This window comes from Vulpes lagopus, chromosome 7, assembly GCF_018345385.1.
Source record: "Vulpes lagopus strain Blue_001 chromosome 7, ASM1834538v1, whole genome shotgun sequence".
In the NCBI taxonomy this organism is placed as follows: Eukaryota; Metazoa; Chordata; class Mammalia; order Carnivora; family Canidae; genus Vulpes; species Vulpes lagopus.
This window is the reverse complement of record NC_054830.1, coordinates 2,360,998-2,388,232: the sequence shown is the minus strand read 5'-3', so window position 1 is coordinate 2,388,232 and position 27,235 is coordinate 2,360,998. Positions and strand designations below refer to the sequence as shown.

The following is a 27,235-nucleotide window of genomic DNA, read 5'->3' as shown; positions in this document are numbered from 1 at the left end:
CCTCTTAGGTACCTCTGGGTGCCAGGCCCCAGCCCTCGGGGTCACCAGCTGAGAGCCCCGGGCCCTGGGCTCGGGTCTGGGCGCCTGGGGTGGGGGAGGTCCATGCCGCCCCTCCCGGCCTGTGATCCAGGGCTGCGGGGCTGGTGAACAATGCGGGGCCACGGGGCAGCTCCGGGGGGCCCGGGGCGAGGCTCCAGAGCGGCGGCCCCGCATCCCCACCCCTGCCCAGCCCGCCCGGGGCGCCCACCGACCCCCACCGACCCCCAGCAGCCGGGCCGGCCGGAGGGGTGTGGCCAGCACAGGGGCGGGGCCGCGGAGAGACGGATGAAGGGACGGACGGACACCCGGCAGAGAGGGCGCCGGCGGCAGAGCGAGAGCCCCGGGCCTGGCTGTTCCCAGCCCCCCCGGACCCGCTCCAGCCCGGAGGGCTCGTGGCCCCCCCAGCCCCGGGGGACGCGCACCCCCGCCTGCTGCGCCGCCGCGCCCTCCCTCTGTGCCCTGCGAGGCTCCTCTGAGCTGCCCGCCCCCGGCTGTGACTCTGTTTCCCCAGAGGCCCGGGAGGCCCGGCCGCCCCGCTCCCCGCTCCGCCCTCCGGGCCTGGGCCCGCTCCTGGCCGCGGTGACCCCAGCACGACCCACCGATCACCATCTCCAGGTGAGACCCGCGCCGGTCAGGGGAGGGGCCTGGGTGGGTGTGTCCCCCCACCAGCCGGCCCAGGTGTGGGTGTTGGGGGTGGTGTTGAGACCAGGTGTGCCACTGCCCAGGGGTGGCTGAGGATGTGCTCATGCGTGTCCCGGGATCCACAAGCGTGGGGCCACTTGGGGCCTCTGGTGCCGTGGGAAGGGTGCAAGGGTCTGGGTGTGGCTGTGAGCAAGTGTGTGTGTGTGCGCGCGCGTGTGTGTGTGCGTGTGTGTGTGCGTGTGTGTGTGCGTGTGTGCGTGTGTGTGTGTGCGTGTGTGTGTGCGCGCCCGCATGCACAGGCAGTGAGGTCTCAGCGCCCATCTGCACCATCACTAACTGCAGCCCTAACCTCAGCCACAGGCCCCGGGGGCCCTCATCCCGCACCTGCCCCCCTGCACAGCCCCCCTGGCCGTGGGTGGTGAGCCCTCGAGGGCACACCCATTGTACAGATGAGGAAACTGAGGCTCCCAGGGGGCCCCTGAGTCAGACCCAGGCTGGGCTGAGACCTAGTGGGCTGACTGTGGAGGCCCCACTTTGCACCCTCTGAGGTGAGGGCTAGGTCGGTGTCACAAACAGGAAAAAGTTCCCGGAAACTGAGCCTTTTGATGTGGGAGGGTGGGCAGGGGCGGCCTGGGAACTGGCAGGTGTGTCTGGGTGGGTGTCTGTGGGGGCGCCGCGCCCGGGAGCCACGGGTCTGCATCAGGCCTGGGCTGGCCGGGCCCCTGTGGTGTCACACCAAAGGGCGGCGACGGTCATTGGACAGCACTCAGGACTCAGCAAATGTGCTGGGGCCGCCGCAGGGCTGCCCCCCCACCGCCCCACGCGTGCACACGGCCAACAGGATAAGCTGGGAGCACCCCAGGAGCAGGAGAGGCTCACCGGGCGGAGGCGGGAGCAGGTCAGGCCTGGGGAGACCAGCCAGGATGCCAGCGGGCCACTCGGTGTCCCCCTTCTCTGCATTTCAGGGAGGGGGGATGCTGAGGCTCAGGGGCAGCGCCCCCAACGTGGCAAGGGCAGGTCAGGGGCCCCAGTGCGTGGGCTGCAGTGCGGGAGAGGGACACATGGGGGGCTGGCCGGCTCCCCAGGGAGGGAGGAGGGGTGCTGGGCCGTTGGTGACCTCGGACAGAGGAGGGGCCCAGATCACATTCCACGGGGGCCTGGGCGCGGGAGGGGCAGGACGGCAGGACGGGCGGCCTCCCCAGGTGGGCTGACCACCCCGCAGGGTCGTCCCCCAGGAGGAACCGGGAGCTGAGGCCCGTGCTCTGGAACCCAGGGCCCTGCCACATGCCCGGTGAAGTGCTGGCACCTCAGCCACTGGAATTTGAGGCCTCCAGGGGTTCCAGAACCAGCTCGGGGGCGGATTCCAGGTCCCTGGTCCTTCGGAGCCCACACTTCCCCGTGCCTGGGTCCTGGAAGCCTGGGTTTGTCCAGCAAATCCAGCCTGGGAACTTGGGGTCCATGACTCCCGGGAGGGAGCTGGAGCTGGACTCCCCCAAGGGCCACGCGGTGCTGATTCAGGACCTCGCGCAGACGAGGACAGTCCCCTGCAGGGTGAGGGCCCCGCCATCCCTCCCAGACAACTTGGGAGGGGCAGGAGGCGTGCCCGGTGCCCCTACTGGCCTGGCCTGGGTGCCTGGGGAACCTGAGACAGCCTCTATCACCTGAACCTGCGGGGGGACTAGAAACCTCCGGCGGTGGCCAGGGGGAGTCATGCCAGTTTCCAGCCTCCCCCCGGAGGCCACGCCAAGGGCTCTGGGTCACAGGTTTGTTCTCAGACAAGGGAGGCCGTTGGCAGTCTTGGGGTGTGCGGCCCCCCGCGAATGGGTGGTGCACGAGCCCCCACACCCGGTTGGGGCCGCGAGACCCAGGACACAGAGGCGCAGCCCGAGTCCCCGGGAATGTTCAGAAACGGTGCAGAGCAGCTCCCGAGGCAGAGGGTGCCCCGGCCCGAGAGGGCGCAAAGGAGGCCTCGCTGCAGGAGCAGAGGGCAAAGCCCTGCCCTGCGGGAGGCTAAGACCCCGTGGGTCTCAAGCCTCCGTTTCCCACCCCACCCCCCTCACCCCCCCACCCCCGCCCAGGAGGCCCTGCCCCGCCAGCGCCCCCGGCCTTGGCTCACGGCCTGGGAGGGAAGCTCAGGGCCTGGGTGATTTATGAGGAGCGATAAGGAGCCGCGCAGAGGGGCCCGACCAACGCAGCGATGAGCAGGGGAGCTGGGGGGCGAGGGCTGGCGGCCGCAGGGGCCCCCCCCACCCCAGGGCCGGCGCCACGGCAGCACCCACGGGCGCCCGCAGGCCCTGCGCTTGCCTGGCTCGTTCCCACCGTCCCTGCTTACAGGAAGGGGAGCTGAAGCTCAGCAGGGCCGTGAGGGGGCTCATGGCCAAGCCTGGGTGCAGATCTGGTCGGATCCCGCTGTAGAAAATTCTACCCCTCAAAGAAGAATCCGACAATGGGGGGGCCCACATCCACGCCCCGACCCGGACCCCCCAGGCCCGGGCCTGCGAATCATTCACACGGGCTGGGCTTACGCATAACAAGGCCTGAATTTACATCTCAGGTCAACTCGAGCCAGACAAGGCCTGACCCCTGTGTCTCCCCTTCCGGCTCTGCAAAGTGGGGATCCTCCAGGCGCTGCCTGGCTCTGCCCCCCGCCCTCCGGGCGCCTGCGTGCTACCGCCCACGCCTGCCCACCCGAGCCTGGTGCACGGACCAGGGCAGGAGGCTGGGGACCCGCCAGCTGCCGCCAGGAGCCCCCGGAAGGTCCCCCGGCCTGTCCTTCTCGGGCACCGGGAGCGGTTTCCAGAATGATCCCTCGTTTTCTTTCTCCTGGACATCCCCCCTTCCCCTGCCACCCCGGCCGGTCCAGCCGTCCACACCCGTCCACACTCGCGGCGGGGCCCGGGCGTCTCCGCCTTGTCTCGCAGCCCCGGAGGGTGACAGGTCCCTCTCGCTGCCATTTATAGCTCGTCCCTGGGGAGTCTGTTGCTCCGAGTGCCGAGTGCCGGGGTTTTTGCTGCTGTTCCCAGAATGGAACTGGATTTCTGGGTTTATTTATTATAAAAACGGGGGCAGACGGGGGAAGAACCCACATGACCCCAACATGTGTGAGGCAGCGGCTTCCGAAGAGCCGGAGGGGTGGCCGCGAGCCGCGAGCCCGGACGGGGCCCAGGGCCGCCTGGAGCGCGCGACAGCCGGCGACCTCCTCACCTCGGCCCGACCGTCCTGGATTCCGCGGCGGCCACGGCTCGGCGGGGCACGTCGGGGGGCCGGGGCTGCGCTCCTAACCCAGACCATCAACGGCGGCGGCGCTGCCAGGGCCGCGGCCAGTCACCCTCTCTGTGCCCCCAGGTGCGCCGCGCCCCATGGGGTGCTGACCCCGCGCCCGGCTCGGCGCCATGTGGCCCAACGGCAGCTCCGCGGGGCCGTGTTTCCGGCCGAGCAACCTGACGGCGGAGGAGCGGCGCCTCATCGCGTCGCCCTGGTTCGCGGCCTCCTTCTGCCTGGCGGGCCTGGCGTCCAACCTGCTGGCGCTGGGCGTGCTGGCGGGCGCCAGGCAGGGCGGCTCGCACGCGCGCTCCTCCTTCCTCACGCTCCTCTGCGGCCTGGTCCTCACCGACTTCATGGGGCTGCTGGTGACCGGCGCCATCGTGGTGGCCCAGCACGCCGCGCTGCTCGACTGGCGCGCCGCCGACCCCGGCTGCCGCCTGTGCCAGTTCATGGGCGTCGTCATGGTCTTCTTCGGCCTCTGCCCGCTGCTGCTGGGCGCCGCCATGGCCTCGGAGCGCCACCTGGGCATCACGCGGCCCTTCTCGCGGCCCGCGGCCTCCTCGCGCCGCCGGGCCTGGGCCACCGTGGCGCTGGTGTGGGCCGCGGCGCTGGCGCTGGGCCTGCTGCCGCTGCTGGGCGTGGGCCGCTACACCGTGCAGTACCCCGGCTCCTGGTGCTTCCTGACGCTCGGCGCCCAGCCCGGGGACGTGGCCTTCGGCCTCCTCTTCACGCTCCTCGGCAGCCTCTCGGTGGGGCTGTCCTTCCTGCTCAACACCATCAGCGTGGCCACCCTGTGCCACGTGTACCACGGGCAGGAGGCGGCCCAGCAGCGCCCGCGGGACTGCGAGGTGGAGATGATGGCCCAGCTCACGGGCATCATGGTGGTGGCCAGCATCTGCTGGATGCCGCTGCTGGTGAGTGCGCCCTCCCCGGGGCGGGGGCTCCATCCGCCGTGCATCTGTTGCCTTTTTGTTCAAGGTTTTATTTATTTCAGAGAGAGCGAGCCCGTGTGCGGGCACGAGCAGGGCAGGGGGCGGAGGGAGAAGCGCTGGGCAGGGAGCCCCACGTGGGGCTGGACCCTGGAACCCCGGGGGTCACGACCTGAGCCGAAGGCAGAGGCTCACTTAACCCACTGAGCACCCCAGGCGCCCCTCCACAGTGGATTTAGGTTCCCAGGTTCCCACCCACCCAGGAAAATTTGGCACGGACCCCCCGATGTTTGAGCATCCTTCCCAGAGGAGCTCATGGATAAGACACAGACAACCCCCCAACCGGGGGGGCCAGGCCCGGGATGCCGGGGGAGGGGCTCCAAGCTTCCATCTGGGTCATCAGAGGGCTCTCCAGAGGAGGGGCACTGGAGCTGGGGTTTTGAAGGATGCATAAGAGTTTATCTGCCAAACAAAACCAAGGAAAGCGTTCTGCGTAGTATCACCGACTCGTCAGACATTTCCTGAGGCCACTTTGTGTTGGGTTCTGGTCCGAGACCCAGCTCTGCCCGGATTTTCCCAGTCAGGGGAGCTTGGCCGACGTCCTTGGCCATTTGGGGTGGATATTTTTCCATTTCTGACTCGATCAGAACAAGTCTAAAGTCTGAAGTCAGACAGTCGGCTTCCAACCCGTGTCCTTCAAGGACTTGCTGTGTGACTCTGGCTCTGGGCTCCCCTCCTCCAGGCCTGATTACGGGGATTCAAAGGTTGCCTGCCCTTCCGAGCGGTGGTGAGGTTGAAATGAACTCATGTATCCATCTGCTGCTTCCACAAACGTTTCACGAGTGACTGCTACGTCCCAGGCTGCGGTGTAGACACCGAGGACACAGCGGAGGATGAAAGCAACAGAGCCCCCTGGGAGCTCTTGCCAGCGGGGAAGGCCGGTCGTGCACGTGTGCGACGATGCGGGAGGCGGCAGATGGGAGTGAAAAGAGCTAGAGTGCAAACCAACCCCATGGGCGCCCGGCGGGCTCAGTCGGTCGAGCCTGCAACTCCTCATCTCGGGGTTCTGAGTTCGAGCCTCCCGTTGAGTGTAGAGAGGACTTAAAACCTTAAATGCATTTTTTTAAAAAATAATTTTATGTATTTATTTGACAGAGAGACTGCGTGCGCACAAGCAGGGGGAGCGGCAGGCAGAGGCAGAGGGAGAAGCAGGAGCCCCAGCCGGGCTCGATCCCAGGACCCTGGGATCGCGACCTGAGCCAAAGGCAGACGCTCAACCACTGAGCCACCCGGGCGCCCCCTAAAAATAAAATCTTAAAAAAATAAAGCACTGCAAATGTAAAGATCATAATTTTTTTTTATTTTATTTTATTTTTTTTTATTTATGATAGTCACAGAGAGAGAGAGGCAGAGACACAGGTGGAGGAAGAAGCACGCTCCATGCACCGGGAGCCCGATGTGGGATTCGATCCCGGGTCTCCAGGATCGCGCCCTGGGCCAAAGGCAGGCGCCAAACCGCTGCGCCACCCAGGGATCCCAAGATCATAATTTTTTTTTTTTTTTGCTTTGTGTTTTGTTTTGCTAAGAATTTTTCACATACGTAAGTAGTCGGGGAAAAAGCACAAAGGAGCATCATATTTTGATGTTTTGTGACATGTGACAATGACATGGAATTCAAATTTCCGCATCCAGAAATAACGCTAGAGCGCAGCCACGCCCCTGTGCCTCCCTGTAGCTCCGAGGCTGCGGTGGCCCAGCTGCGACAGGGACTGCGTTTAAAATATTTATTCCACGGCCCTGTAAGAAGGAAGGTTGCCACCAAAGGGGCCCCGGGAACCGTTTCACGACTCCGTGAGATTCGATCTAGGACACCTACCTGGTTTTGATCCAGCTGTGAACCTCGCACCCATGCTTCAGAGCCCCAGAGCCCGTGGTCCTGAGCAGAGCGGGGCCCGTTCTGGGGGGTCCCGGGAGACTGTGGCAGATCCTGGTCAGGGACATCTCCATGAAGGTGACATTTAAGCAAAGACGCGGTCCAGGGGAGGAAGCGGACTGTGTGGAGATCTGGGGGCGAAGGCATTCCAGGAAGGGGGCACAGCACGTGCAAAGGCTCTGGGGCAGGACGCTGCCTGGCATGTCGGAGGAGCAGAGTGGGCGAGACGGAGAGGGAGGGCCGGGGAGGACCGGGGAGAACCCGCCTCGGTCACCTCCCTGCCCCCTGGTCTCTCCTGGGGACACCCAGAATGGGCTCCTTGCTGCTCTGAACCATTGGAACCGGGGCTTTGAAGCATGAATAGGAGTTTCCTTGCTACACATAAGAGGGAAGCCGTCCTAGTAGGATCACTGAATCATGAGACACCCCCTGAGTCCCTTTGTGGGCAAACTGTTTCATAAAGGGCCATGTGGTTTTTTTTTTTTTTTTTCCGTGTGGTATTTTCAACGCGGTCTGTCACAGGCTCAGCTGTGCTGTCCCCTCCCGGCGGGAACGCAGCCACAGGCAGCGGATGGGCCTGACTGTGCGCCAGGAGGACACGAGAATTTCATGTCATTCTCACATGTCACAAACGTGCTCCTTCCTATTTTTTTTCTCCCACTATTTGCACATGTAAAAACGTCCTTAACAAAACAATAAAATGAAACCACAAAAGCCCAAGCAAACCAAACAGGAAGAGGGGAAAAGCCCGACTTGGCCCGCGGGCCAGCTCATGCTCTAAACCCACCCTGGCTCCCCATGGGCCCAGAGGATAAGCCCCCACGCGGCCCTCAAGCTCACCTGGGGAACCCAGTTTGCCAACCGGCTCCCAGCCCCGGGTCAGCTCAGGCGCCCACGCTGGCCTCCCGCAGGCCCCACGCGTCCCCGGTCACAGCTCTGTCACCCCCGCCCCCACGCTGTGACTGCCTGGCTGCCTCCTGTTGGGGCCGCAAGCCTGTGCAGCGGGGACTGGTCCCTCGTGGCAGCGCAGTGTCCCCAGCACTGCCCAGCAGGTGCTCAGGAATCAACATTAATAAAATTTTCTTTTAAGATTTTATTTTTGGACGCCTGGGTGGCTCCGCAGTGGACCGTCTGCCTTCAGCTCAGGGCGTGACCCCGGGGTCCCAGGATCGAGTCCCGCATCGGGGTCCCCGCAGGGAGCCTGCTTCTCCCTCTGCCTGTGTCTCCGCCTCCCTCTGTGTGTCTCTCAGGAATACATAAATAAAAGCTTTTAAAAAATTAAATACTTAAGGTGCGATTGAATAGTATAGTTTTACATTATGAAACTTTTACGAATTTTCAGGTGTTTAGGAGGATAATAACGCTGGCGGTGCGGGGGCTCCGCGTGCTCACACCCACCTTGTTTTCCACCGTATTTAATTGTGGGGACAGGCAGGAAGATTGCATGGGGCAGCTCAGAGAGGCTGGGCACCCCCACCCAGGTCACCCAGCAAGGTGGCGACAGAAGCGGCACCGGATCGCGGGGCGGGGTGCGGGTGGCGGTTGGTCCCCCGCTAACGGCTCTGACTCCCCGCAGGTCTTCATCGCCCAGACGGTGCTGCGCAGCCCGCCCGCCATGAGCCCGACCGGACAGCTGTCCCGGGCCACCGAGCAGCAGCTGCTCATTTACCTGCGCGTGGCCACCTGGAACCAGATCCTGGACCCCTGGGTGTACATCCTGTTCCGCCGGGCGGTGATCCGTCGCCTGCACCCTCGCCTCAGCGCGCGGCCCAGGTCGCTGTCCCTGCAGCCCCAGCTCACCCAGAGGCGCCCGGTGCCGTAGGGCCCCAGCGGGACGGCCGCACACGGGGGGCCCCCCAGCTGGCCCGGAGCCCCGGGAGCCCGGAGTGTCAGAAGGGCCAAGACTGTGCATGCCAGGATGGTGGGGCCCCCCCAGCGGCCCTGGGGACCCCCCAACTCCTCTCTGATCTCCTCCCCCTCCCCACCCAGGAAGGGTGGGCAGGCATGTTGGGGGGAGGGCGTCTGAGGAAATCGGACTTGGAAGCCTCCCCTTCCAGGAATCCCCTGAGAATGGGGGGACTCTGACCCCTGGATATGACCTGCTTCCTGGGGTACAGTTGATTCCCTTTGACTCCCCAGCCCCGAGAAGGCTCTATTTAGAAAACATTGAGTGTGCACAGGCAAGACACCCGCTCTCTTGCCAAAATATATACTGGCCCCCCCAGCTTTACTTTCCTTTGGGTCCGGAAATCATCAATCTTTAAAGTTCGGGCGTCAGATTGCTGTTCCCCCGTGTTGGCCGCAGCCGGAGCCGCGCCGGGGCCGGGCAGGGCGGAGGGGGTGCGCTGGGTGCCCGCCGCTCTCCTCCGCGCCCTCGCCCTCGCCCTCGGCGGGCCTTCCATGGTCGCATCTCCTGGGAGCCTCCCCGCGGCCCCTGGGGTTCTGGGATTAACCCCCGGGAGGTGAGAAAGAGACAAGACATGGGATCCTGGAGGGAGCACCTGCCTCCCCCTCCATCAGGGCTCGTGCCTTTACCTGCTTGTTCGCTCAACACTTCAGACCCGCCGGGCCTGGAACACACAGCCCCTGGCCCACAGCAGGTGTGAACACGGCCCGACCGGCCGGACGACGAGCCTTACACAGCATCAGGCGCGCACAGGCACACGGGCACACGCGCACTTAGTAAAGGGCTGGGCACAGAGCCGCGTGTGGTCACGTGAGCCCCCTGGACCCTCACGCCTGCCCCTTCCCCCGCCTTCCCATGAACGTCCCCCAAAAACGACGCGCCCAGCTGCAGGGGTGGAAGATGCCTTTATTCCCCGCCAGCCCTCGAGGTACATGAGGACAAAACTGTCTCCTGCCCCCCACATCTCCACCTCCGGCCCACATGCCCCCCTCCGCCATACGCCTGGCTTTCCACTCCACAGACCTGGGATCTGCTTACACCTCTCAGAGCCAGGCCAAGTGAAACTAAAGCCCCTGTTTCCACTCTCCCCACTCCCCCCCTCCCCACCTGCTGGGGGAATGAGGTCACCTGCTGTCTCCAGGGGACCCAGGCTGGGAGGCAGGGGCAGGAGACAGGATGGGGGAACAACATTATGTTACCCTCAAGCTACAGCTCCCCTTGGTGGGGCAGGGGCTCCGACCCCCAAGGAGCAGACCTCGACTCCTTGAGTGTAGGGGAGGGGACAAGTCTCTGGGCTAGAGGTTCAGGGGGCTGGGAATGCAGGACGGCTACCCTGGGGGCAGAACTAGAGATGTCAGATATGGTGGGTGGGGTGGGCTTCTGGGGTCCTAGCTGGGGCTTGGGGAAGAGCGCCGGTTTCTGGGGTGCTGAGGGGCTCTGTGACTGTGGGGCCAGGTGGGAAGTTGGTGGGCTTCTGGCCAGGCCGGTATTGGCCTGTGTTCCATGTACCAGATCATGGGGCTGCGGCTGAGGCTGAGAGACTGTGCTCGGGGCCAGAGTCAGGGCTCTGGGTTGTGGGCCTGAGGGCTGATTTTGGATGGGGGGAGTGAGATCAGCCTGGGTTCTGGGGTCAAGGCCAGGGGTCTGTAGGTGGCGTCTATTGCTAGAGCTGAGCTGGATCTTTGAGTTGGTCTGGGTTCTAGAGCTGAATTGGGTTCCAGAAACAGGCTGGGACCTAGAAGTAAGGTAAGTTCCAGAGCTGGGCTGAGTTCTTGAACTGCTCTGGGTTTCCGAGGTGGGATGGTTCTCAGGACTGAGCTGAATCCTGGAGCTGGGCTGGGTCTCTGAGGTAGGCTGGATTTCAGAGCTGAGCTGGGTTCCAGAACTGATCAGGGTTCTAGAGCTGGGCTGGGTTTCAGAGCTGAGCCAGGTCTCAGAGGTAAACTGGGTTCTAGGACTAAGCTGGGCTCCAGAGCTGGGTGGAATATTTATACTGCTCTGGGCTCCAGAGCTTGGTTGGGTTCCAGAAAGAGGCTGGATCCTGGAACTGACATGACTTCCAGAGCTGAGTTGAATTCTTACACTGTTCTTGGTCCCAGAGCTGGGCTGGGTCTTAGAGCTGAGCTGGGTTCCAAAACTGGTCTGGGTCCCAGAGCTGGACTGGGTTCCAGAAACAGTCTGGGTTCTAGAACTAAGGTAAGTTCCAGAGCTGGCCTGAGTTCTTGAACTGCTCTGGGATCCAGAGTTGGGCTGAGTCTCAGGGCTGAGCTGAATCCTGGAACTGGTCTGGGTCTCGGAGCTGGAGTGGGTTCCAGAAACAGTCTGGGTTCTAGAACTAAGGTAAGTTCCAGAGCTGGCCTGAGTTCTTGAACTGCTCTGGGATCCAGAGTTGGGCTGAGTCTCAGGGCTGAGCTGAATCCTGGAACTGGTCTGGGTCCCGGAGCTGGACTGGGTTCCAGAAACAGTCTGGGTTCTAGAACTAGGGTAAGTTCCAGAGCTGGCCTGAGTTCTTGAACTGCTCTGGGTTCCAGAGTTGGGCTGAGTCTCAGGGCTGAGCTGAATCCTGGAACTGGTCTGGGTCCCGGAGCTGGACTGGGTTCCAGAAACAGTCTGGGTTCTAGAACTAGGGTAAGTTCCAGAGCTGGCCTGAGTTCTTGAACTGCTCTGGGTTCCAGAGTTGGGCTGAGTCTCAGGGCTGAGCTGAATCCTGGAACTGGTCTGGGTCCCGGAGCTGGACTGGGTTCCAGAAACAGTCTGGGTTCTAGAACTAGGGTAAGTTCCAGAGCTGGCCTGAGTTCTTGAACTGCTCTGGGTTCCAGAGTTGGGCTGAGTCTCAGGGCTGAGCTGAATCCTGGAACTGGTCTGGGTCCCGGAGCTGGACTGGGTTCCAGAAACAGTCTGGGTTCTAGAACTAGGGTAAGTTCCAGAGCTGGCCTGAGTTCTTGAACTGCTCTGGGTTCCAGAGTTGGGCTGAGTCTCAGGGCTGAGCTGAATCCTGGAACTGGTCTGGGTCCCGGAGCTGGACTGGGTTCCAGAAACAGTCTGGGTTCTAGAACTAGGGTAAGTTCCAGAGCTGGCCTGAGTTCTTGAACTGCTCTGGGTTCCAGAGTTGGGCTGAGTCTCAGGGCTGAGCTGAATCCTGGAACTGGTCTGGGTCCCGGAGCTGGACTGGGTTCCAGAAACAGCCTGGGTTCTAGGACTAGGGTAACTTCCGGAGCTGGCCTGAGTTCTTGAACTGCTCTGGGTTCCAGAGTTGGGCTGAGTCTCAGGGCTGAGCTGAATCCTGGAACTGAGCTGGGTTCCGGAGCTAAGTTGAGCTCCAGGGCTGGGCTGAATTCTTGCACTGGGCTGGGTCTCAGAGCTGAGCTGGGTTCCAGAACTGATCAGGGTTCTAGAGCTGGGTTGGGCTTCAGAAATAGTCTGGGTTCTGGAATTGCTCTGGGTTTCCAAGTTGGGCCAGGTCTCAGGGCCAAAGTGAATCCTGGGGCTGGGCTGGGTACTGGAGCTGGGTTGAATTCTTGAACTTATCTGGGCCCCAGAGCTCGGCCGGGCTCTAGAGATGAGCTGAGTTCCAGAGCTGGTCTGCTTCCCAAAGTCTGGCTCGACTCCAGAGCTGCCCTGGGCTGCGGCCTGGAGCTGGTATCTAGAAGTTGACAGGGTTTCCAAGATGATCTGACTTCCAGAAGTTGACTGAGTTCCTGGGCCAGTCTGGGTCCTGGAGCTGGGCCTGCCTTCAGAGTGAGGCAGATTTGTGGAGCATAAATCTGCTGCTGCATTGATCTGGGTCCCGGGGCTAGAGTGGATTCCAGAGTTTAACTGGATTCTGGAACTCAGTGAGGTCCCAACAACCGACTGTGTTTGGGAGCTGGAAGGGATTTCAGACCCAGTCTGTGCTTCAGAATTGAGCTGCGTTCTGGAGCTGGGTGGCATCCCTGGGCTGGACTGAGCTCTGGAAAGTGCCCAGGCCTTAACGTTGGTCTGGGTCCCAGAGTTAGCTGGTATTCTAGAGCGGGTCTGTGTTCTACAGTGAGAACCAGGCTCGGCATCAAGCTGAGCTCCGGAGGCCGGGCTGGCCTCAGAGGTGGATGGGGCTTCAGAGCTTGTCTGACTTCTGGAGATGGGCCCGGTAGTAGCACTAGGGTGGGGTCTAAAACCAGACTCATTCTCTGAGCTGGACTCATCGCTGGAACTGGACCAGGCCCCAGGATGGGGGTGGGTAGTTGAGTGCAGTTGGGTTTTAGAGCAGGGCTGGGGTCTGGGTCTGGACTGAGCTGTAGCATGCCTCTGGGCTCGTGAGCAGGGTTGGGTTTGGGAGCCATCTTCCAATCCTGAGCTGGTGTGGCTACTGTTGCTGGGCTGTTTCTTGAGTCTGACTTGGGCTCTAGAACTAATGGGAGTTCCTGAGCTAGACTGGATGTCTTCGTACGGCTGAGTCATGGGATTGTCTTGAGCTCCAGTGTCAGATTGAGTTGGGCGGCGGGTCTTGGTCATAGATCTGGGCTGGGTTCCAGAACTGGGATTGGTCTCGGAGCTGGGCTGTGTCTTAACACTTCTCTGGGATCCAGACCTTAACTTGATTTCAGAGCTTGGTTTAGCTTCAGAGCCGTCTTGGGTTCTAGAAAAGGGCTGGGTTTTGGAGCTGGGTTGGTTCTCGGAACCGAACTGCATTCTAGCAATGACCTCAGTCTCAGGGTTGGCCTGGGGTCTAGAACAGGGCTTGGTCTCAGAACTGAGCGTGGTTCTAGAGCAAGACTTGAGCTCAGAGCTGGGCTTGGTCTGAGAATTGGAAGGGGTTCTAGAGACGAACTTGGTCTCGGAGCTGGCCTGGGCTCTGGAAGGGGGCTGAGTCTCTGAGCTGGGTTGGGTCTCAGGAGCGGTTTGGGTTCTAGAGATGAACTCGGCCTCAGGGCTGGCCTGGAGTCTGGAGCAGGGCTTGGCCTCAGAGCTGGGACTGGTGTCCACACTGCTGTGGGTTCTAGAGGTAAACTCAGCCCCAGGGCTGGCCTGGGCTCTGCAGCGGGGCTGGGTCTCAGATGGGGCCCGGGCTGTGGTGCAGAGCCGGGCTTCGGGAACCGGCCGGGAGGTGTGGGGCAGGGGGCTGGGCTCCGGGCTGGGGCCGCGCTCAGCGCCGGGGCAGACTAGCCGCAGGCCTCCCTGGCCTCGCCGATGGCGGCCCACACCTCCACCACAAACTCGTCCGGGAAGGCGAACTCGCCCAAGACGGAGTCTAAACGGTGCGCAAACTCCTGGACGCTCACTGTCTTCTTGGAGGTGTCCACCATGGTGGACGCTGCAGGCCGAGCAGGAGGAAGGCGGGTGAGGGTGCTCCCCGGGCCCCGCCTCCCCGTGGGCCTCGGCGCCCTCCCCGTGGGCTGTCCTCCCCCCAGGGTCCGCCCGGCTTACCCTGGCCCCTTACCCAGCTCTGGGTCCCGAATGCCCATGTAACTCTCCAGCAGGTCGTCCACCCTCCGGGACGCCTCCTCCTCAAATTCGCTGGGCTGGGGGAGGAGCACCGACCGCAGGGTGAGAAACTGGCTCCCTCCCGCTCCGCCACGCGGCCCCGCCCCTCCGAGGCCCCGCCCCACCGAGGCCCCGCCCCCTAAAGGCCCCGCCCCTCCGCGGCCCGCCGCACGCCCCCCGCAGGTCCCGCCCCTTCGCAGGTCCCGCCCGAGGCCCCGCCCCGCCCCGCCGAGGCCCCGCCCCGCCGAGGCCCCGCCCCGCCGAGGCCCCGCCCCGCCGAGGCCCCGCCCCGCCGAGGCCCCGCCCCGCCGAGGCCCCGCCCCGCCGAGGCCCCGCCCCTTAGGTGTGAGCAGAGGCAGAGCTCAGGGCCCCCGCCGCTGCCCCGCCTCGCAAGGAGGACCCACTTGACAGGGAGGGGAGCAGGCGGGAAGAAGGAGAAGGTCTTACCCGAGGTCCCACGGCCTCAGCCGAGTGCTCGGTGCAAGAGCCCCAGGAGACTCCCTTCCCCTTCACTCACCACTTCCTCCACGGTGGCAGCCCCCCCAGAACGAAGACGCAGGGTCTCCCTCCCACTGGTCACTTTTGCTTCCACGGGGCATTTGCTGCTCCTGCTCCTCTGGCCGATCATGTCTGCAGGGGACAGAGTGGGGAGGGGCGTGCGTTCTGGGCAGACCCACATCTGTGTAAGCCCTTGAGCCTTTCTAGAACTTTCTAAGCCTTCAAAGCCCTCCTTAGGTCCACGGGTGAGTCTTCAGAGACCTGCCTTGAGAATCCTTTCTTCCCCTGAATCTCCCTCCTCTTCTTATTTTTTTACGTTTTTTAAGTAATCTCTACGCCCAGCATGGGGCTCGAATTCACGACGGTGAGATCAAGAGGCACATGCTCCCGGCCGCCTGGTGGCTCAGCCATTGAGTGTCTGCCTGCGGCTCAGGGCGTGACCCTGGGGTCCTGGGGTCCTGGGGTCCTGGGATCGAGTCCCGCATCAGGCTCCCAGCAGGGAGCCTGCTTCTCCCTCTGCCTCTGTGTGCGTCTCATGAATAAATAAATAAAATCTTTTTTAAAAATCTAAAAAAAAAAAAAAAAAGAAAAGAAAAGCATCACATGCTCCACTCACTGAGCCAGACAGGCGCCCCATCCCTCTCCTCTTTTTAAAACAACTCTCTCAAAAAAAACAAACAAATAAATAAATAAATAAATTAATAAAGTAAATTAAAAGTTAAATAAAATAAAACAACTCTCTCTAGAAGGAATGCTTGAGACCCTCCCATAGCCAGAGGGTCAACCTAGAGAAGACTTTGTGTAGAACTCAGTCCTCCTAACGTTGGGGCCTGGCTCTCAGGGTCCCCTGCTGTGCTACAGGGCAGGTCTGGAACCCCATCCTGTCCCATTCTCCCTGGGACCTCCCTCCAGATGCATCAGGGCGCTTCTAGAACCTCTTGCTGGAGAATGGTGCTACTCAAAGGCCAATCCGTAAAGAAATAGGAAAGTGGGGCTGGAATGGGAAGCAACACGCTGGTTCCTTCCTTGAGAAAGTCTTGCTATTAAAAAAAAAAATTACCTGCTGGAGCGCCTGTGGGGGGACCCAGTCAAGTTAAGCATCTGCCTCAGCTCAGGTCATGATCTCGGGGTCCCGGGAGTGAGCCTCACATAGGGCTCCCTGGCCCAATGGGAGCCTGCTTCTCCCTCTGCCCGCTGCTCCCCCTCCTTGTGCTCGCTTTCTCTCTTTCTCTCTCTCTCTCTCAAATAAATAATTAAAATCTTAAAAAAAAAAAAAAAAGGCACCATTCTAGAACTCACTTGGGAAAACATTCTCAGGACCGTAGCCTGACCACAGTACTTTAAAACCTCCTCCCAGGTTACCAGACAGGTCCAGACACCTCCTCACCCGCCACCCCCATGCTGGACTGACCATAACAATCTAGAGACTGCCGACCTCTTCCTGACACGGTGCCAGAAGGCTCTCTGTCATGCCACCAGAGACATCTAGAACCTTCCATCCTGTCCCGTCCCCCCCATCGTCCACTGTGCTGGGCATCCAGAGAACCCGCTTCTGGAAGGGCTCGTGGCCAGCACCCCACCTGCCCCCTGGGCCCCAGGCGGCCCTCACCGAAGGCTCTCTTGGGCTGCACCAGGCGCAGGGTGAAGGGCTGGGACTTGGGCAGCTCCCGGAGCATCTTGGCCACCTCGTAGTGGCGGCAGCCGACAATGGAGTGATCGTTGATGGCCTCAATGCTGTCGCCCACGCACACAGCCTGGATCCGGTTGATAATGCTGCCCTCCTTGATCCTCTGCAGGGACCCAGAGTCACTCAGGGGGCCACCCCAGCCACCCCCCCCCCCGGCTTCCCAGAGCCCAGGTAGTGGCTCATCCCAGGGCCCTGAGCCCCCAGGAAGAGGCCGCCCGCCCTCCGTGGGCACCTTGATGAAGGCGTAACCGGCCCCGTTGTCCGTGATGGTCAGTCCCAGGGCGTCCTCGGTCTTGGTGACCTCGACCTCCTTGGTCTCTCCGCGCACGTGCGCAAAGATGAAGTCCTCCAACCCGATCTGGCCGCCCAGGAGTTTCTGCATGTCCACTTTGTGGCTGTTTAGGGTACAGAATAAGATCTGTCCCAAGGGGAGGGGGAGCCCAGAGTTAATGACAGCGCTCTTCGCCCTCTGTCTGTGCAGAACAACCAGGGTGATGGGCTCAGGAGCCTGGGAGGGAAACTGAGGCAGAAAGGGGCATGAAACTGGCCTGGTCACCCAGCCCCTGGGGATCCCAGTCCAAGTCGGGGTGTGGGGCTCTCCGAATGTGGAGGGGCAAGAAGGAGTCTGAGACCTTGAGAATGGGGAGCAGGGTGATAAGGGGGCTGTGGGCAGGAAGAGAGCCCCCCCACCCCGTCACCCCTAGATTTTCAGTTTTGATACATTGGCGCCCTGACACCCCAGACCGACTTTTTGGGTCGATTCTGGATCTGCTGGCGCCCCCTGGGGGCCACGAGCCGCACCGCCCTGCAGCCGGGCCCCTACCCGGGCGACTTCGCACCTGGAGCCCCGGCCCCCGCCGCGCCCTGGAACCGCAGAGGCGCCTCCCCGCCGGCGGGGTCCGCTCTTAGCTGGCCCAGCGCAGGGGGTCCGGGGAGGCTAGGGACCCGCTGACCCCGACGCAGGCCCTCTGCGCAGGGCGAGCCAAGAGGGGGTCTGGGGTACGGGGCCCCCAGGATGTGAGCGGCGCGTCTCTGAGACCCGCTGGTGGGAGCCCGTCCACCCGGGAGGGGAGGTCCGGGCCCCCAGCCCCGCGCCCCCGGCTCCACCCCTCTCCCCGCTCAGACGGCGTGGGGGGGCTCTGGCGCGGGGAGGGGGGCCTCGGGGGTCCTCACCTCTGTGGGCGCGATCCCGAAGGCCTCGGCGATCTTGGCGTAGAGCTCGCGGACGTTGGTGAAGCCCTCGATCTTGCCCGTGGGGCTGCCGTGCGCCAGCTGCGTGCGGAAGACCAGGCGCGGACGCGCGCGGGGCGCGGCGGGGGGCTCCGCGGGCGCGGGCGAGGGCGCGGGCGAGGGCGGGCGCGGGGCCTCGGCGCCCCGGGGCTCGTGGGCCGCTGCGCTCTCCATGGCGGGAGGAGCTGGGCCACCGCGGCCACCGCCACCGCCGCCGCCGCCGCCGGATCCGCCGCTTCCTGCAGCCTCCCCTCCCCCGGCCCAGGGCGCGACAGCCGAGCCGCTGGGTAAGGGGATCCGGGAACCCGAGCCTCCCGGGAAGGCGACACCGCGGGCCGCGGAGGGGGGTCTGGCCCAGGTGCGCGGGCCCTGCTAGGCCAGCTGCGCGCTCCCGGGGGACGCCGGGCAGGCCGCGGGGCCTGAGCAGCACACGGGGCGGAAACGGGGGTCCCCAGTGAGGACCAGGGCGGTGAGCGTGCCCAGCGCGCCCCGTGTGCGAGGCGCGCCCCTGTACTCCTTGCAAGGACCCTAGAAGGGGCAGGACAGGGACCGGGGATCACCGCAGCTACGCCCTGTCCCTGCCCGCCACCCCCCTCGGGGGCTCCGTCCTCCCTGAGGCCCGCCAAGCTCTGCACGACCAGCCCGGCGCCCTCCCTGCCCTCCCTTCCTCCCCATCTCCCCCTGGCACACGCTGCTCCAGCCATACCGGCCTCCTTGCCTTTCCTCTAATGCCAGGTTGGGTCCTGCCCCAGGGCCTTTGCACGTGCTGTTCCTTCTGCCTGCAAGGCCATCTCCCAGTCATGCGCTCGGGTCCCTGCCTCACCTCAGCTACTTACTCAAATGTTGTCCGCTCCTTCCACCTCTCAATCCCTTTTCCTAGGTTTTTCTCCCTGGTATTGAGCCCTACCTGATAGATATCAACTGTTCTACTTAATCGTCCTGTATCCCGGCTGTCCCCACAACCGCAGTGTCAGCCCCAGGAGGGCAGGGGCTCTGGCCTCTTCTCCCCGCTGCCACATCCTGGGGCCTGGTGCCCAGAGACAGCAGGCACCCCGGCGATCTGCGGTGAGGAATGGCATGGACACCCAGGTCACAGGAGGGAAGGAGGCGCTGGCCCCCGGGAGGCACCTGTCGGAATCCCCTGGGACGCAACACCGAGGCGTCCAACAATGAGAATCTTGGCTCTTACAGTCAGCGGCCCTGGAATGCCACGGGGTGGCCCGAAGAGGGGCCTCCCGCCCTGGGAGAATCTCAGAAACCAAGCGTTGATGGAAAAAGGCAAGTCCCAGAAGGCTTTGGACAATGTAAGAAAATGTAATGTCAAGTTTACAAGCCTGCAAAACACGCCGTGTGTTACCATGGACGAGCCTTGAAAACATGACGCTTGGCGGGCCGAGGGGTGGGGGTGGGGGACCAGACACAGGAGGCCCCCCCCGCCCCCTGGCGTGTGAGCCGACGTGTGTGACAGGTCCGGGCCGGGCTCGTCCAGGGACAGGCAGGGGGGCTCGTGTCCCCGAGGGGCTGATGGAGGTGGGGGTGGCGGTGGCTGAGAGGGGTACGGGGTTTCTCCTTGGGGCGACAGAAATGTTCTGGAATCCGATTGTGCAGATGATTGCACAACTTTGTAAATACGCTAGAAACCACAGACTTGTACACTTTCAAACCTTTGAAAACTGAACGAAAAAAACCAAACCCCATCAAAGCGGTACTCTCCGAGGAAGACATACTTGTGTGCTCAAAGTATATAAAGAGCCGCCTGCTATATACTGCGAACTCGGGGTGGGGGCACCTGTGCCGTTGGCGGGGGCGGTGTGTGGGGCAGACAAGGGACCTCGGGTCGGGGAGGTGGTGACGTCTGGCTGTGTGAGTCTCTCCAGGCTGAGGGGGGCTTAAAACCACAGGGACTTGCTGTCTCTCGGTTCCAGGGGCCCGAAGTGTGACGTCAGCCTGTCAGCAAGGCCCCGCTCCCGCAGCCTAGAGCCCTCGGTAGAGCCCTTCCCAGCCTGTCGTAGCTGCCGGGGCGGCGGGCGCTCCTCGGCGCTCTCTGGCAGCTTGCGTTATTCCCATTTCTGCTCTCTGGTCACGTGGCTGTCCACATCTTCATCTTCTTATAAGGACACCAGTCATATTGGATCAGGGGCCCACCCCTCTGCAAGATGACCTCATCCTGACTAATTATATCTGCAACGACCCTATTTCCAAATAAGGTCACATTCTGAGAGCTGGGGTTTAGGGCTTCAGTGTCTTTTGAGGGGACATGATTCAACCTATGATACGGGCGTTTGTCAAGTTGTTCTCCAAAAATTTTGGGATGTCTTCAATAGCGCATTAAACAAAAAGTCGCAGCGAGGCTTCCTCAGTAAGTCAAGCACAGAATCCCACGCCTGGGAGAGAGCCTGCCGAATTGGAAGCAGGTGTTCAAGCGCCTGTCCACGCGTGTTCACACAGCCCGACTCGCGGCAGCCAAGAGGTGGAAACAACCAAAATGTTCATCAGCGAGTGAAGGGATCAACAGAATGTGGTCCATCCACGCGCTGGAATATTATTCAGCCACGAAAAAAGAGCGAGGTGCTGACAGGTGCCGCCCTGGGGATGGACCCTGAGCCCATGGTGGAGGCCACACGTGTGTGAGTCCAACATCCAGGACAGGTTCATCCAGACAGAAAGGGGGTTAGTGGCTGCCAGGCACTAGGGGTGGGCAGGCCTGGGACACCCAGCAGGGGTGTCTTGGGAGCTCTTGGCACATCTTCTGGCCCACTTCCCCCCCCCCCCCCCAGAAAAAAACATTCACAAGCTTGGAATTCAAATTCCACTTTTTTTATTTAAAAAGTCCAGATTGAGCAAAGGCAGAGGCTGCCTCCACAAAGGTCCCTCGGCTGAATGAGGGAGGGGTGGTCAGTACCAGCCCCCTCAATTCTGGGGTGCAGGAATCTGAGGTCACAAGCAGAGGGCCCCGCCCTGGGTACGAGAGCGTGTCCCTGCAGTGTGCCTGTTGTGTGGGGGCACCTGTGGTGAGCACCTGCTGGGGGTCCCAGCGTGTCAGGGGTGGGCTTTCTCTACCCTGTCCCTGGCCCGGTCCTGGAGATCCGGTGCAGTAGGTGTAACCCTCCCCACACTGGGCGAGCCAGCTGCCGCAGATCCCCTTGTGTCCCGGGTTACGCAGCCCTGTGGTGCTCCCCTGTCCCTGTAGTGTCATGTGCAAGGCGAGCAGGCCTTGCCGGGCCTCGGGGCTATGGGTTCTAGGTATATCGTGTACAGCAGGTGATTTTTCTGGGTTCAGGAGGCTGGGGAAATTGAAAGCTAGAGGGATGCTGTAGAAATTTAATTTTAGGGGGGCTGGAGCCCCCAAGGTGCAGGATTGGGCATGGCCCCAAAAGGTGGACCCCCAATCCTCCTCCATGGGGGTAGAGAAGGGGCCATGACCAAAGCTTGGTCTTCTCTGGATCCGTGGGGCTGCAGACACCCTCATAGATGCTCACTGTGACAGGAAAGAAGACGGGTGACGGGGAACCCCCATCATTTATCGCCCTGGGTCTCGGGCAGCTGGAAGCCACCCAGACAAACCCACCGAGTAGCTGTGGGGACGTTCTAGCCTCCCAGGGGATCCCACTGGCCAAGGGGGACTAGGACACCCCATGGGCAGCAGTAAAGTACCCGATCTGATCAGCGCCACCCAGGGGTCCGGCCTCCGGCCGCGGGCGTCAAACAGGCCCCACCTGGCAGGTCCCGGGTGGCGGCGGCCTCATGTCCGCGGGGCCCCAGGCAGCCCCCCACCGCCCGCACAGGGCGGCCCCACCGCCCCCGGCACACACCTGGCGACCTGGGCCAGGATCTCCTTGATGCGGACGATGAGCTTCTCGTGCTGGGCGGGGTCGCGCTCGATGGCGCCGTGCAGCCGAGCCATGTAGAAGTCCAGGGTGCCGAGAGTGGGCGTCTCGCCCGTGCCTGGAGAGGGCAGGGACCGGTCACCGGAGCCCAGCGGAGGAGGGGGGCCGACGCAGCCGGGTTCCACAGGAGCAGAGGTCAGGGGGTGGGGGTCTGCAGGGGCAGGGTCCCGGGGCCGGGGGCCAGAGGCGCGGCGCGTCGGTGGGGTCAGGTGGGAGATCAGGACGTCTAGACCCGGAAAAACCAAGGTCAGCTGTGCGGCAGGGGGCAGAGGGTGCTAAGTGGTGAGGGGCAGCCCCGGGGGGGGGGGGTGGTCCGGGGGATCCAAACCCGGGAGGAGAGGAAGTAGCCGCTGTCAGCTGCGGCCGCAGCGCGGAAGGCCAGGGAGGGGGCGGGGCAGGGGTCAGCGAGGGCGGGCGCGTGCTCTGCTCTCGACGCGGACGGTCCTTCGGAGCTGGAGTCGCACGGCCGGGGCGGGGCCCGGGCGCGGAGGGGCCGGGGCGTGGGCGGGGCCCGGAGGGCGGGGCGGGGCGTGGGCGGGGCCCGGAGGGCGGGGCGGGGCGGGGCGGGGCCTCCGCACCCGGCACCGGCAGCGAGGCGAAGCTGGCGGTGAGCGCCTGGCGCACGGCCTGGAGCTGCTGCTGCAGCGCCAGCGTCCGCCGCTCCTCCAGCGCCAGCTCCTGCTCCAGGCGCTCCCGCGCGCTGCTCATGCTCTGCGTGTGCCTCTGCAGCACCGCGTTCTGCTCCTCGAAGGCCACGTTCATCTTGCGCAGGCGCCGCAGCTCTGCCTCCCGCGCTGCGGCGTGGGGGAGCCGGGTCAGAGCCTGCGCTTCGTCCCTGCCCTCCCTGCCCTCCGAGGGGCCTTTGCCTTGGCTGGGCCTCCCTGCCAGGCCGGCTGTCCTGCTCTGCCTGCAGCCCCACGCGGGGCGGGGGAGGTGGGCGCCGCAGCTTGTTGGGAGTGCTAAATGCTCCCCACCACCACCACCCCCGCCCCCTGCGGCCTTGGCACCCTTTTGGCCCGCGCACCCTCCCCAAGAACCCCTGGTCAGCGCTCACCTTTGTTTTGGTCCAAGAACTCTTCAGTGAAGATGGGGACGTCGAAGGTGGAGAAGCCATCACAGTCCCCACCCTGGGATGACAGGACAAGGTGATGATGGGGGCGTGGGGCAGCTACAACCCCTCTGGGACGTGTCCCTCAAGCTTGAGAGGGATTCCTCTGGCCGTCTGCATCGACGTCCTTTTAACAACATTCCCACGATGTGGCTGCCCCACGTCGGCTGGCACACTTGGAGGCCCGGCACTGCTTCCTCCCATGAGAGCTGGCTCTGGCTCACCCAGGGGTCTAAAGGCCTCCAGACCTTTCTCGCCCAGGCATGGTCCTGGGAGGAGGGGTACTTACCTTGTGTCCATTCAAGAGCGTATTCATGAGCCCAGAGCCCGAGTCCTCTGGTGGGGGAGGGAGGAGGGCAGGATCAGCCTGGCAGGGGCCCACACATTGCTTTGCGATGCAAGTGCCGTCCCCCCGCCTGGGACCCCCCCCAAGTTAGCCCTACTTGTCCTGGGGCAGGCTCCTGTGAGGACCCCCAGTGTCTGTGTGCCCCCGCATTGGCACTGCTCAGCCCTGTTCACCCAGAGCTGTCTTGTCTTCATGGGACTGAGTCCCATGGAGGAGGGCGGGTCGGTCTGCCTGGGTCACCTGTCTCAGAGCCCGCACCCAGCTGCCTAGGGGCTGGGGCCCTTCCCACCTTTCTTGATCTTCTTTTCCTGGATCTTCTCCGTGCACATCTTGTAGGCTTCCGACTGCTGGTAGGCGCGCAGCTCCTTCATGTACTGCTGCTTCTCCCGCTCGGCCTCATCCAGGTACCGCTGGTGGGGGCAGCGGAAGGCTTGTCCCAGCCCAGGGGCAGGGGCTGCCGGCCTCCAAGGCCAACACCGCACCTTCCCACAGCTCCCTCCTTGGAGGTGAACCCGGCTCCTCGGCTTGCTGTGCAGGGCACCTTCCTCCCCCACACTCTTGCCTTTAAAAGCCTCTCCCAGTTGTCTGAGGGCAGGCTCCCATCTCCAGGCTGGACTGGGCTCCCACACCCATTTTGCTTGGTGAAATCCCACTTAGAGGGTACAAACTGGTGGTGTGTTTTGTTTCCTATATTTTTGCAACTTTAATTAGCAGGATTTGAAAACCAAGAGGTATCACATAAAAATCCGGCCCCCACTCCTACTTCTTTAGACCTCTCCGTGTTGGTTATCAAGCTTTCCGTGGATTCTTGCTTATTGCGACCCTCCCCTCCTTCCGCCTGCTGGGGAGGGCTCAAGGGTGGTCAGTGCTCCCCGCGGAAGCCCTTTGGGGGATGTGGCCGCAGGGCAGTGTCCGAGTGGGTGGGGCAAGGTCAGTGGTCCCCACCTGCTTCTCCGCCGGCTGCAGCTTGCTCCACTCGGCACCCAGCATCTTGGTGATCTCGGGAAAGGGCAGATCCGGGTGGCGCGTGCGAATCTGCTCGCGCCGCTCGTTCAGGAAGCGCACGTAGCCGGTGACCGGTGCCTTGGGCCCATTTGGCAGGATCTTCTTCCGCTTCTTGCCCTTGGGCCAGCCGCGCTTCTTCACGGGCTGCAGAACAGTACCCACTCCGCGCCGTTGGGAGGGGCCTGGAGGGTTGGGGCGGGGCTAGAGGGCTGGGCGGGGCCTATCCTGGAAACCTGCAGGTATGGCTTGATCAAGGGCCAGAACTGGGAGAGGGCGGGTTTCGGGGAACGCTGGCCGCGTGGGTGACGGATCGGAGGCCCCGGGCGCGGGGCATAAGGACCCCGGTTGGGCCCAGCGACGGCGAGTGGGCGTGGCATCTGGCGTGGGCGTGGCTTCCCGCCGCAGGAAAGCCCCGCGGGACGACGGGAAGGTGCCTCCCACCGGACATTTGGCGGTGGGCGGGGCCTGGGCTCCGGGGCCGCGGACCTCCGGGGGCGTGGCGTGCGGCACGGGGCGGGGCCTCAGCGCCGGGAGGAAAATCAGGACTGCGGGCGGGGCCGCAGCTAATTCAAATCTAGCCCGGGGTGGAGCTTCCAGGCGAGGGGCGAGCCCCAGGGCTGCCCCCTCCACGGCAGGGACTCACCTCCTCCTCGTGGGACCCCTTCTCGCCGGCCCGGGGGCCCTCGCCGCGCTCCTGCTTGACGGCCACCACGAAGCCCCCGTGCGGTCCCGGAGCCTTGCCGCCCGCCGGCCTGGAGCCACGGGACGCCAGGGTCACCGCCGCCCTCACGTCCATCCCGACCGCGGAGCTGGCACAGAGGGGCCTGGGGCCCGGGAGCAGGGCTCTGCGGGGGTCACTATCCGCGGGCCGGGACGGAAGCGCGGGGGTGGGGGGGGGCGGGAGAGACCCCCGGGAGGAACCGGGGCGGGGAGCTGGGGGCGTGCGGGAGGTCCTGCCCGGCAGTGGGGAGAGTCAAGACCCGGGGGCGAGGGGCGAGGGGCGAGGGGCGACGAGCTCCGACAGGGAGGGCGGGGGCGGGGCTGCAGACCCGAGTGGGCTGGGGGAGGGGAGTCGCACTCACGCGGCGGCCGCGCCGGGCTGCTTGGAGCCGTGGGACATGGCCGCTCCCGGCCCCACCTGGAAGGCAGACGCGTGGCCGGGTGAGCGGCGCCCGAGCCGCCGACGGGCCGGGCCGGCGGGGATCCCGGAATGCCGGGCCCGGGGTGTTTGGGGGGGCCGGATCCAGGGGCGGGGAGGCCCTCGAGGGCGGGCGCCCCAGGGATCCTTTGTTGGGCGATCGCCCCCCGGAAGGGCCGGGCCCACTCTCCCCCGGTCCGGGAGGGGCCCCTCCCCGGTCCCGGGACCCCCGCGCCCCCGCCCCCTCGCAGGGCCCCGAGTTCCGCGGCTGTTTTCACCTCCAAAGAAACTTTCCCGGACCTCTCGGCTGCTGCGACGCTCCAACCAACCGCCCCGAGCCCGCCCCTGCCGCTCGCCCCGCCCCCGGCATGCTAATACGGCCTCCGCGAGCCGTCCGATTGGGTGCAGGCTTTCCCTGGGGCGTGGCCATGCAGATGAGGGTTGGCGCGCCGGCCGGCGATTGGCTGGGGCAGCCGCTGGGCCGCGTGGGAGGTGGACGGGGAAGGCCGCGGGCGGGTGCGTCAAGTTCGGCTGCGCTCGGCCGCTCTCGGGGCCAATCGGGGCGCCTTGGGGCCGCGCCGGGCGGAGCCCCTTAAAGGGCCAGTAGGCGCGGCGCGGACTCCTCCTCTCCGGGCGAAGGCGAGACTCCCCGCCCCAGCGGGATCCCGGGACCTGCGGGGCGAGATCGCGCCCCTCCCTGGTTGCCATGGAGACGGCGGCCGGTTGCTAGGGAAGGGGGTTAAGGTCCTTCCCCGCAGCGTGGCGGTCTCCCCCACCCCCCGCCCCAGGACGAGGTGGGACCTGTCTTCGGATCTCGCAAACCGGGCGGGGAAGTTACCCCACTAGTCCCTGAAGTTAGGGCCCCCGGCGTCCCGCTGTGCCCAGCCCCGCAGTGCGCGGGCGGGGGCTGCTGTTCCCCCGGAGGCTCCGCTTCCCCCCCCCCGCCCCCCTTGCAATGGGGACCTTGCACGATGTGCAGGACCAGGAGGCTGGGATGCCCGAAGCTGAGGTCCGGGGCTGGGACCCCGTGGAGATGGAGGGGCCGGAGGCTCTGCTCTGGGATCTGGGGGAGCTCCAGGCGGCAGCGTGGTCCTGTGGCCTGGGCTGGGACTTCCCCGACTCCCAGGATGACAGCTGTGGCCGCTGGATGCTCACGATGTCCCGTTAGTCCCCAAACAACTCTCCCACATCACCGCCCTGCCCTCCTCTGCCTTCTCCACCCCCTGATGTCCCTCACATACAAATAGGTCCCTTTCTCTCACTCCCGCCTTCAGGCTTTTGCACCTGGTGTGCCCTTTCCTCCAGGTTATCCGCCTGGCTCATGGCTTGATCTCCTTCAGGTCTTTGCTGAAATGTCAACTTCTCAATGAGGTTTCCCCCATACACCTTGTCTTATTTGTTCCCCATGTGATTGTTTCCTCTGCTACATAACAGTTTTGTTTTCAGTTTTAAGTAAGCTCTACCCCCAACGTGGGCCCACCCAGAAATCAAGAGTCACATGCTCTATGTCTGAGCCGGCCAGGCGTCCCCCAAAGAACAAAATTTTAACGGAATAAATTTGAAAATCTAAGTGGCTTTGTTGAGTGATTCACGGGTGGAGCAGTATCCCACCTAGCAAGTAGAAGGGCGCTCCAAAGAGGTGAACAAAGTGGAAGGTTAGGGATGCCTGGGCTGCTCAGTCGTTGGCTCAGGTCATGATCCTGGGGTCCTGGGATCGAGTCCCGCATCCGGCTCCCTGCATGGAGCCTGCTTCCCCCTCTGCCTGTGTCCCGGTCTCTCTCTCTCTCTCTCTCTCTCTCTCTCTCTGTATCTTCATGAATGAATGAATGAATGAATAAATGAATAAATAAATAAATAAATAAATAAAATTTTAAAGGGAAGTTATAGAGAAAGGAAAAAGGGGAGAAGATGTTCTTAGCAAGAGAAAAGAATTGTTCCTCCTTGCAAGGTGACTTTCCCTTAGCAGGGCAAGAGCTGGCGGTCTTACTATGCTGATTCTCTCATTTTCCTTTGGGGTGAGGATGGAAAGTTCCTGGCTGACCCAGTAAGACCTAACATTTCTGGGGGAGGCTGAAGCTGTAGTTGGCTTAGGCATTAAGCCCCACTTTGATGACTTGCCCCAAGAGGCTCTTTTATGGGCGAGTGGTTTTTAACACTTCCAGC

General features: G+C 63.4%; 3 protein-coding genes across 7 annotated transcripts; 1 reads left to right on the top strand and 2 right to left on the bottom strand.

Moving 5' to 3' along the window:
* Window positions 1-522: 522 nt before the first annotated feature.
* Window positions 523-9,035, top strand: TBXA2R (thromboxane A2 receptor). Its single transcript, XM_041763117.1, has 3 exons — window positions 523-654; window positions 4,027-4,859; window positions 8,384-9,035. The coding sequence occupies exons 2-3, from the start codon at window positions 4,074-4,076 to the stop codon at window positions 8,627-8,629; spliced, it is 1,032 nt and encodes a 343-aa protein (XP_041619051.1). The 5' UTR covers window positions 523-654; window positions 4,027-4,073; the 3' UTR covers window positions 8,630-9,035.
* Window positions 9,036-9,607: 572 nt separating this feature from the next.
* Window positions 9,608-18,776, bottom strand: GIPC3 (GIPC PDZ domain containing family member 3). Of its 5 annotated transcripts, none has more exons than XM_041763113.1 (7): window positions 18,717-18,776; window positions 17,532-18,495; window positions 16,591-16,753; window positions 16,281-16,461; window positions 14,691-14,803; window positions 14,117-14,211; window positions 9,608-14,003 (listed from the first exon to the last, which is right to left on the bottom strand). In XM_041763113.1, the coding sequence occupies exons 2-7, from the start codon at window positions 18,290-18,292 to the stop codon at window positions 9,920-9,922; spliced, it is 5,397 nt and encodes a 1,798-aa protein (XP_041619047.1). In that variant the 5' UTR covers window positions 18,293-18,495; window positions 18,717-18,776; the 3' UTR covers window positions 9,608-9,919. The 5 variants fall into 5 exon arrangements, with proteins under 5 accessions (XP_041619047.1, XP_041619046.1, XP_041619048.1 ...); XM_041763112.1 differs by lacking the exon at window positions 18,717-18,776 and adding an exon at window positions 18,496-18,626 and having other exon boundaries at window positions 17,532-18,367; XM_041763114.1 differs by lacking the exon at window positions 18,717-18,776 and having other exon boundaries at window positions 9,610-14,003; window positions 16,591-16,776; window positions 17,532-17,892.
* A 1,613-nt stretch (window positions 18,777-20,389) lies between these two features.
* On the bottom strand, window positions 20,390-25,446 carry HMG20B (high mobility group 20B). The gene is made up of 10 exons (XM_041764543.1): window positions 25,351-25,446; window positions 25,017-25,072; window positions 24,578-24,686; window positions 23,875-24,078; window positions 23,219-23,339; window positions 22,873-22,919; window positions 22,530-22,602; window positions 22,054-22,269; window positions 21,401-21,533; window positions 20,390-21,066 (listed from the first exon to the last, which is right to left on the bottom strand). Exons 2-10 carry the CDS (start codon window positions 25,052-25,054, stop codon window positions 21,054-21,056), a joined length of 954 nt encoding a protein of 317 aa, XP_041620477.1. The 5' UTR covers window positions 25,055-25,072; window positions 25,351-25,446; the 3' UTR covers window positions 20,390-21,053.
* Between the last annotated feature and the right edge of the window lie 1,789 nt (window positions 25,447-27,235).